Raw genomic sequence first — 10,524 nt, 5'->3', positions numbered from 1 at the left:
TCTTCTGTGGGGGTGTGGTACTTCCCCGGTGCGAGCTGACCCAATTCGTGCCGAAGCGTGCTCGACTACCACATACAGAAAATGTAAAAATAAATACCATAGATATGATATAAATATACTTATATTAATAAATTTATTCAATTGACAATTTATAATTAATTTCAATAATATGTTTTTATTTTACAGAAGTTCGGTCACCTACAGCTTCCAGAAAAGAAAGGACGGCCTTTACAAAAGCACAAATTCGCAATTTGGAAGCGGAGTTTTCCCGCGCAAATTATCTCACGAGGTTACGACGCTATGAGATCGCCGTCGCATTAAATCTTACTGAGAGACAGGTAATTTTTTAAATATCTTTTTGTTTTGTTTACGAGCAACCCTAATTCTATTTTTATACCCTTAGTTATGTAAACTCCTGATAGTCATCCTACTAATATTAAAATGCGAAAGTTTGTAAGGATGTGTGTGTGTTTGTTGCTCTTTCACGCAATAACTACTGAACCGATAGCAATGAAATTTAGTACGTAGACAGCTGGACATCTGGAATACCAGATGTCCAGCTGCGCCCCGCGGTTACACCCGCGCAAGTCCATATCCCGTAGGAATATCGGGATAAAAAGTTATATGTTATTCCAGTTGTTCTATATTAATAAAATAAGTACATATAAATCATATTTACAGGTTAAAGTTTGGTTTCAAAACCGAAGAATGAAATGGAAACGAACGAAGGGGCCCAAACATGCAGCGTCAAAGGATTAGAATATATTAAACTTACATTGTCTAACGAAATTATGTTTCCATAAAGTTATTATATTGAATTCTATATTTGTTCGTTTTATGTACTAGGTTCTACTTTTTGTAATAAGTATTATAATATTTTCGAGGTTGTCTTATGTCTTCTCATGTCTGGTGAATTCTTAATTTTTTTTAATTAACTTAGAATTTAATCTCTAAGATAGAACTTGTGTTAGGTAAAATATAGATGACTATTATATTATTTTACCAAAAAAGCGATCAGCCCCGTATTCGTCCGTGTTACACGTACGTGGCATATGTAAAAAATAAAAACCTTTCTTTATAGTGCGTTTGGTTCACGTTTGCACTTTTGCTTTTTTATATTTTGCGATATATGAGCTATATGAGATGAATCCTTCCATATTAATTTATAGCGATAGGTACAATAGTTTTTATTGTCTCTGGCTCATAAATGATGTAGTCTATTTGTATACTACTCTCTGGCATTACCTATTGTTATATTAAATACCTACGTTCAGAAATTAAAACAATAACTTCAATGAATTGAAAGGCGTGGCATGGCGCTTAAAAATTGATTTCCGTTTGTTGTTGCGTATTTTGTGTCTAATGTAATCGAAAACCAATTATTATTGTAACATTCCTCATAAACATACAATAAAAGATTTAAATGTAAATAAGTAGGTTAAAAATAGACGATTAGCAATAAAAAATTTATGATTATTTCATGCTGTCTATTTTTTTCTGTGGTTTCCTTTCTTTCTAAGGGACATTATGTTACCTTTGCCTCAATTATTAGATATTTCGATAGTAATGTCATGGTTAATAGAATGGTGGGAAATAGCTAATACATACAATCCAATTACCATCGCTCATTGACATTAAAACGGAGATAAACACTACAAATACATCTTCATACTGCTCTATCAAAATCAATAACTAACCTAATTGTTAAAAAAAGGCGACCTTCGACTAACACCTACGATAGACGATAGATATCGCGTCGGCGCAAATCATCGACTCGCCCAATAACAGCGCACATGAGCTCTTATGTCGTTCAGTTCGCTTGAGACACAGCCAACGTAAACACGTCTTGCAATGCCGCAGTGTGTATTCAAAAATTGCAAAAATAATCCCCGAAAATGCAACATACCGGAAGGAGTGTCTTACTTTCGGTGAGTATATATAAATAAATTGTGTTTTAAGCTTCAATTTAACAATTTATATCATATTTTGAACGAAATTACCGATTTCATACAACAATACAAAAACCAGATCAATAGATGTATGGAGTCGATTTGTACTGTAAGATTAATTAATATTGTATAGGTAATATAATGTTATTGATATTATGAATATATTGGAAATAATTAATTTATATTATGAATCTTATAAGAACTTTAAAATTGGTAAACGCTGGTTTTCTGTTTGTTTCTTTGAGGTTTTTTTTAGATGGTTGATTTGATTTTATTAGTGCTCTATTTTTATTTATTTGTTTAAGATTTCCTGGCAATCCGCATACATGTGCAAAATGGATATCGATTGTGGCCAGGGAAAGGGAAGACGAATATTTTATACCAGCGAAGAATTCAGTTATATGTTCGGAGCACTTTGATAAATCGGATATATGCGGAAATGTTAACCGACATCGCTTGGTTAAAAAAGCAGTTCCTAAATTAAGGGTACTTAAATTAATAATTTGCAATTCAAATAATTTATTTCATTTCTGGAAACTAACAAGTTCAGACTCTTGTCTGAATAAATCTGTTAATATTTTGTTATTTTTTTTATGTAGATTCAGCCACCGGAGCCACAAATGGCAGAACTCAATACTAAAACCTCAGTATCTCACATTGAAGTGCAGGTGAGTTAAATATTATATATATTTATATAGGATATAATTCAGGATTTACTAGTAAATCGGTAAAAAATGATCACGTGGGATCAGTGTATGAAGATCCTCTGTGCAAAACAACAATTCTTTCACAAAGTCCATTAGGACTCAAAGGACATGAGATTTTTTATTCTATATACCTCTACCAATGTATTTAATATTCATATGAAAACTGAAAGCGTGATTCGAAATTATATTCGTGTGAGTGGAAGTTTATCTTTGTAAAAATAGTAACTTCATTCGTAAAAGGGTTTATAAAATATATATTCATATCAAGTTGTTTCCCGAAGGAGATAAACAATCAGGTGTGTTACCTTACTCAAAACAGTAATAAACAATTAGTGACGTGATATAGACGATTTAAATCGTTGATGAACATTTTGGTCTATTTACCCTGCTTAACTGTACTTGTAATATGAAGATTATAAGTATGTGGAAACTTGAAGCAAAGTGTATTTTTATTTGAAACACAGCAAGTCCTACACACCATGGCCGGCCTGTACTAGTATAAACATTTGAAAACAACTCGCGAAATGTAGCATCACGTTATTACCAGATGAGAGTATAGAGAGAAATATTATAATTTATAAATCTTAATGTTATAAATTATTTTAGTAATCAGCGCGACTCCACACCTTCTATAGTAAAATTCTTAACAGCAAAAAGAAACCGAATGAAACGATAGAGCTCGCAAGACAACGATGGGAAAATGTACTTTATCTGGCGTGGCAAAATTGATTTTGCATTATTTGATTTATTTATTTTTCATTGTACATACAAACAATATAAAAGACTGATAATAATGGTAACAAAGGATTATGTTTGCAAGTTGCGACTTTATGGCTGTAAACAATTTCTTTCAGGCAACCGACGGGTAAAGGATACACAATAATGATTAACTTAAATTTTATAATGATCACACGTGCCAACTATAAAGGGCGATACAGCGCTCTCATCCAAGTACTCGGTGCGTATAAGCTATTAACAGAGCGTACAGCCGAGTGCTGGGCTGAACCACAGATAATGTAGTACTATACGAACGAAAGCGAGTTACCACCCTCTTATGAGTGTATAATCTGTGACCCTCCCCGTGCTATCTTGCTCATTGCTCAGCTCACTCGGCAGATTTGAACGTGCACTGTATCGCCGCCTGCCACTTAGTATATTTGCTAATTATCTTTTTACGATCCATCAGTCCGAATTGTAGTCAATAGAACTGAACTGACTGTGCATATAATTTTTAGTGTTATAGCATTGAAATGCTTTATAAATGAGAAATTTTTAAAGAATAGAAAATCTGTACATATTTCAAAATGTGTGTGAACAGCTAAACAGAGAAACATTTTACTGTCTCGCCCGTTTATTCGGTGTGATTATGGAATAAGCACAGAATAATACGTACAAGCATAAGTGCCTACGAATTCGCGTGGCGCCGTCGGCCGTTGGCCGTCGCCACTTCGATTCGAGTGTCGACACTACAATCTACAGTCGGGTGTCATCGCTCACGCATTGCGCTTGTGCCCAAAGAGTGGTATAATAATACCTTGTGCCCCTTGCGCCACGCAATAATAAGTCCTCTCGCGCTTGTCTAATAGTAATATTAAAACAATCTTCAGATATAATAAACTTACGTTTGTAAATGTTTAAAAGAAAGAATGGCTGGTTTAAAGCATTGCTCGTTTGACGGATGTCAGACGAGCAATGCTTTTTAACGATTTTTAAATAGATCGTAACCGCACCAAATAGCACTACTCTTACTATTAATGAATTTTGACTCTCTTATATTGAAAAATGTATTTTCTCTACAAACATAACTTGATTTAATCCGGTGAAAATCTAAAAACAAAATTAGCTCAATTAAGGAGCCCGAGAAAAAGTTCATCTGACTAAAACTCTAAATAGGGAGTAAGTGGTAATAATATTAATTTATTTTACCACTAACACTATACTTTTCCGCTCAAACACGTAACCGACTGTATTCTTATATTTCAGACGAAAGCAATGGTTGAAAATTATTAACAGACCTGACCTTGACAAACCAGATTTAAAACTCAAAAGTTACGTGGTCTGTTCTAAGCATTTCGATAAATCTTCCATCATGTTCACGCCTAAACTGAAGTCGGGTGCACTTCCCACACGATTTGAAGAGCAAGTTAAGGCATGTAACCAAGCTACACAAACTAAAAATTATTCTATACATAGTATAATATTAAAATGGCGGATAAATGACAACGGACCAACAGACACAAAACGAAATCTATGTGAAAGTACTCCATCTTCAATGGTTCTTTCTAAAAACACTTTCTTATTGAGAAAACTAAGTAAAAGTTTATATGAATCGCATTTAAAAAAATGGAAGCTTCAAGAAGCTCAGAGTCTTACACTCTGACAGGTTCGATTCATCATAAATCTCTGAAAATGTTCGTTGTTGCAATTTTGAAGAATTTAAATATTAATAAATATATTTCCTACTAATTGTTCAAAACAATATTAGTTCAATGTGGTGCTTTCATATAAAATAAATAAATCAAAATGTGTCTCAGTCACACACAGAGGTGTGACTCACATGTTTGTTATCGTATATGTCACGGTAGATTTGGTAACTTTTCGTTCTAATTCTACCACTAGCAGGCCATTTTTTATATCTGGCAACACTTTACTCCATACTGTTTCTACCAAATCTCCGCCATTTTAATTTTTCTTCAGTTATATGTTGTCACGGAACGCGAGTGCTATTTAAAAAAAAATACAAGTGAATCACAGTGCATTTTCAAGAAAAATAAAGTGAGTATTGTTTTCAACTATTTTCCATTTAAAAGCGTAGCAAATACAACTTATAATAATGTATCACATTAAAAGATATAGTTAGTTATTCTGATTGTGGTCCTATTTGAGGTTATTTTTTTCACAAAAATTCTTAACATGTTAGTCACATTTCGTGACTCATATGAAGTGACTCACATAGAAGTCTAAAGTAAGGATATGCTTAAACTGGCTGAAAATATGAAAAATAATGATCTAGTCTATATTTCATTTTTAACTGACTTCAAAAAGGTTCTCAGTTTGACCTGTTTGTATGTTTGTGCATGATCATCTCGCGACTGGCCGAACCTATTTTGATGCGGTTTTTGGTATTTGTCAGACTTAGGAGAATATTTTAGGCAGTATAATCGACTGAAAATTAGCGGTTGGCTCTTTAACAGTGCCTTTTTAGTGTTAACTAATTAGCGAACACTAAAAACTATGATATAAAACCGTTTTGCCTCCTTCAAAAACCGACCTACTCAAAAACAGTAGAAAATAATTTGAATGTTTACCAAACGACTGATCTATTTGAAGTCGATACCGGCCAAACCTACTTTTTTTCTACTTTTGAGTGGTTCGGTTTTTCAAAGGCGTTTTCCTTTTTTTTTTAGTTTTACACTACTTCACATTTAAGGCCGATGTCCGGTCTTATAGTTATACAATTTTATTCAATTATTTATTTATTGATGAAAGTAGTTCGATAAATTATTGTCTTTTTAATACAAATTTTATTTCTGCGTTGTAGGTCTAAGGAGCACATGAAAAATACATCATTATATCAATATAACGTATTTTTTAACACTTTCGTTTTATTGCTTCACGTATCATTGTTTACTATTTTGTTTTTAGAAAAATGCCGATGAGCGCAGCCGAACGTCAACGTAAGCGCAGAGAAAAACTCAGAAGTCAAGAACCTGATAAATACGAAGAAATTAAAAAGAAACATGCTGAATATATGAAAAATAAAAGAACGCTTATTGGCCAGCTATCGTCAACAGAACAAAGTAAAAAGAGAAAGCAATGGCGAGAGGCAAATGAAAGAAGAAAAAATAAAACAGAAGGAACGGTAAGAAATGAAGAAGATCAAGTGCCGCCGAACGCTGGCTTCGAAAGGAGATATAGGGCAGCATTGAAGAAAATAGCACTGATGAGAGAATCTATTGGAAAATTGAAGCGGGAAAATAACACATTGAAAAAAAGAGTATATCGACAACAGAAACAGATAGTAAGATTAAGCCATAATCATCAATTTGTAAAATTGTCATTTATAAAACAAGTTTTTTTGAGTAATAAATGTTTTGATTACTTTAACGTTAATTTTGATTTATACTTATTCTATACATACACCTAAATATTTTTAGTGCAAACCCTACTTTACAATACAATAAATGTGACTCACATTTGTACCAAAATACAGGAATGTCACGAAACAGTTTAGTCACAATTTTGAGCATGTTACTCACAATGTACACTTTTAGAAAATGGCTCATATACTAATATAATTCTATTAAAAGTCAATTTTATTTTACAGGATGCTGATGAAGAGATCAAAAAAGAGTTAGAACCTATCGAAGAATTAACCATCGAAGAACATTTTACTACACCAAGTGGTTCAATAGATATGGATAGTTGTTTAAAAAATATAGAAGATGAAACAATTATTACTATAGACGGTACGAAACGCGATAGTGTAAATACCAAAGGGTCAAATAGTGATTCTGATGAAAATAATCAGCAAATTAAAGTTGAACCTTCACATTGTAATACAAACGAAAATCACTTAATAGGCGATATTGTCAGTGAAATTAATAGAAACGTATTAAATATATTGCAAGTGGTGAATAAAGAGGCAGATGAGTTTGAAACATTTGGGAAGTACGTAGCAATTGTGTTACGTAATCTACCGCCAGATGTAGCTGCTACGGCTAAAAGAGAATTGCTGGCAACATTAGCGAATATACAAAAGAAAATATATACATAGCTGTGTGTGTAGCAAGTTCAGCTGATACAGAATTGCCGGGAATATTAGCAAATATACGAAAGTATTTACGTATCTTTATATCTATCTTCAAAAGTTAGGCAGAATATCGATATGTTCAAAGATTATCAACTCAGTGTTGCTTGATTTTATTTCGAACGCTCATTGGTAATATTGTCGTTGGCAAACGAACACAACAATGTTTTGATGCAAACACATGACTAAATATGTGAAAAAAATGAAAATGCTAGAATTATATAAAAAAAAATTAAGTCAAAAGGCTTCTCTCATTAGACACCACTGAAAATTGTTTTAACACAATCACTGCTATGCCAAAAGAATTGTGTTAAGTTAGATAACTCATCTTGGTAATTGAGTATTAATGATGTTAAGTATTATATAATATATTATTAAATGATGATTATTATACATATAGTTTTATTTCCCTCGGATAAACCTTTTTTCCCATTTTAAAAGTTAAGAAAGGCCTGAAATCGTGAATAATGTAGTAGCGAGTACCGCCATTACGCTAAAAATGGCGAGTTTTCTGGTTCGATTATAATATTGTAATATACTATTCGAAGAAGCATTTTGACTAGATAATTAGAACTTCAGTGGCCAATAAGAACGCTCAGTTCGTAAACAAACCATCCCTCGGCATGGTGTAAAAGCATAAAATTGCATAAGCTACCCTATTACGAGATTATTGCTAAAAATTAGAATAAGGGTTTATTCCCTCCCCTTGGGGCTAAAGAATTTAAAAGCGGGTTCAACCATAAGAAAGGACTAGATTCTAAAAGAAAAGGGCTAAGATCTGCAATCTCTTCTATCCAGCTCATGTACAGGAAAATAACTACACATTAGAGGTAGTTGGATGATTACCACAGAAAATATTTGCATAGTAAAACAAAACACAAAATCATGAGATAGGGATATGTTTATTAGACAAATTCATACCTCAGGCACATAACACGTAGTGCGCAGTAAAATAAAAACTAAATCATAATATTACTGTAAATTAAAACGCTATCTTTGGAAGAAACTAAACATTCGGGCGGTGGCAGCCATTTTGTTCTTGTGAGCACAGATAAACAACATTCCATCAAACTTCCAAATACTAAAATACAGTTATATAACAATTTCTCTACGTGTTAGGGTGTTTGCTTTACTTTTTATTGTTATCGTACAGTCTAACGAAATGTAATTTACAAATTTTAATGTTATAACTTCATACACTATAAAAGTAGGAGTAACACAAGAAGTCATTATGTATGCTATCATACAAATCCATCACATTAAAGCTTATTTCTAATTACAATATATGAAAATAATGCAAACTGTAATCAAATTAAAATAAATAAATTTAGGTACTTCTTCTGTGATTGAATGTAGCAATTCACATCGAAATTAACAAGTATAAAATCAATAAATTACAATTCAATAGGAAGAGCGTTATTAAATCTAGAAATCATTCAACCAACTGTATTTATTGAAATCTAACTGTTTCTGTTTTTCGGCAGAGACAAACACAAATATGATACCATAGGATAACTACATATTTCTATGTGTATGCAAAGATAATATACAATGAAGTGTTCAAAAAATAAAAAAGGAGTTACCTATGAGGCACTTTTCTGTATGTCTAGGCCAAATAGTTTGAGATCTTTAGAAATATTGCATTTACATACAAATCCTTTTATTGCTTTTAAATCAGAGTGATATGCACAATAGATACTAATTCAAACAGCAACACCCCAACACAAGTAACTTCTAAATGTAACATTGGATCATAATCTACAAAATTGAACCAAAATAATATACTATATCCATTAATTCAACAATATATAACGTATTTCACTTACAATCAACCATGAGCCTAAAATACGCGTATTTACACTGTGACTTGCACATCGTCACTCAGAACTTAATGTATTGGTCAGTGATTTGTAGATTGTAATAAAATATTGTTTATTCTCAATCTATGGTATTTGGTTGATTAGTGCGCTATTCACTATACTATCGATACATGTATTAGTTTCTATGAAACATTAATTATTATGATAACAAATGGAAAAATATGCTTCAGTGATATATTCATAATTACACACTATACAAATTAATTGGTTGTTTGAAGTTATTACAGTGTGTCCCCATTTTGTTAACTTCAGACAGTTTCTCTTTTTTACAATTTAAACACAGAAACAGTTTTAAAAAATTTATTTCTATACAAGATGTCTGTTAAATTAAACAAGTGACCTATATAAATTATGAAAATTTTGTCCTAAATAATACTAATGTGTTGTAGGTTGCAAAGAAATAGTTAACAGAATGCGAAACCTCCTTTTATAAATACATACATATAAAGTAATTAAGAAAAAATAAGAACAGTCTAGGTATTTAACATTTTTATTAGAACTAGATTGTAATAACTTCTAAACAATATAAATTACATGTAAATTGTCTACATTCTCGCAAATGTTATGAAGTTGACGAATTCATCGACAATAAATTATAAATGCATTTTTGATCCTGACTAGAGAATTTTGAAAAATAAAAATTTCGGTAATCGTAGGAACAAAGGGATGAAAAAAAAGAGGTTGATAATCACAGTGAATGTATTTGCTAGCTTACAAAACTGAATCGGATGATAAATATTAATAAATAATGGATGACTTCATACCATTTGCGGATCCCGTCGTCACCATATTCACAGCTCGATATTAAACTAATATTTACAAATAAGGCTCCTCTGGTTCTCACTTAAACATTCTCACTTAGTCACACGCGAACAAAACCACACAAACACTGCACTATCTTTTTACAATCCATATTGGTTTTGCCGCGTAGCTTGGTTGTTACACAACCAAAAAGAACAGGTTTCGTTATGGTCTCGGCTCAATTTGAGACGGGGCGGTGGTCACTACGGGAACCACTTGGTTGCCCACCACCGTCTGTGGTATGACTGTTAACGATTTAGGAATCTTCGGTAGCACAACTGGACTCGTTGTGATAATGGGGCTGCTCTGTATCGTTTCACTGGTGATGGATACGGCCGTTAGGAGCTGCGGCATTTTAATGGGGGTGGACAGTATTG

General features: G+C 32.5%; 3 protein-coding genes across 4 annotated transcripts in view; 2 read left to right on the top strand and 1 right to left on the bottom strand.

The window, feature by feature from the left end:
* LOC119833029 (homeobox protein MOX-1-like) overlaps positions 1 to 759 on the top strand; it is a 4,247-nt gene extending 3,488 nt beyond the window's left edge. Inside the window, exons 2-3 of the mRNA XM_038356899.1 lie at positions 187 to 338; positions 682 to 759. Of these exons, the coding sequence (XP_038212827.1) occupies positions 187 to 338; positions 682 to 759 (230 nt within the window). The remainder of the gene's footprint in view (positions 1 to 186; positions 339 to 681) is intronic.
* A 1,035-nt stretch (positions 760 to 1,794) lies between these two features.
* On the top strand, positions 1,795 to 7,840 carry LOC119832861. Of its 2 annotated transcripts, XM_038356658.1 has the most exons (4): positions 1,795 to 1,928; positions 2,255 to 2,435; positions 2,549 to 2,617; positions 6,984 to 7,840. In XM_038356658.1, the coding sequence occupies exons 1-4, from the start codon at positions 1,852 to 1,854 to the stop codon at positions 7,431 to 7,433; spliced, it is 777 nt and encodes a 258-aa protein (XP_038212586.1). In that variant the 5' UTR covers positions 1,795 to 1,851; the 3' UTR covers positions 7,434 to 7,840. The 2 variants fall into 2 exon arrangements, with proteins under 2 accessions (XP_038212586.1, XP_038212585.1); XM_038356657.1 differs by lacking the exons at positions 1,795 to 1,928; positions 2,255 to 2,435; positions 2,549 to 2,617 and adding an exon at positions 6,281 to 6,677.
* A 2,472-nt stretch (positions 7,841 to 10,312) lies between these two features.
* The window catches only part of LOC119833028, a gene marked incomplete at its 5' end in the record, with an annotated part of 16,636 nt that continues 16,424 nt past the window's right edge, over positions 10,313 to 10,524 (bottom strand). The window contains one exon of the mRNA XM_038356898.1: positions 10,313 to 10,492. Within this exon, the coding sequence (XP_038212826.1) occupies positions 10,313 to 10,492 (180 nt within the window). The remainder of the gene's footprint in view (positions 10,493 to 10,524) is intronic.

This window comes from Zerene cesonia, chromosome 16, assembly GCF_012273895.1.
Source record: "Zerene cesonia ecotype Mississippi chromosome 16, Zerene_cesonia_1.1, whole genome shotgun sequence".
Taxonomy (NCBI): Eukaryota; Metazoa; Arthropoda; class Insecta; order Lepidoptera; family Pieridae; genus Zerene; species Zerene cesonia.
The sequence above is the reverse complement of the archived record's forward strand: the minus strand, read 5'-3'. Positions and strand labels throughout refer to the sequence as shown.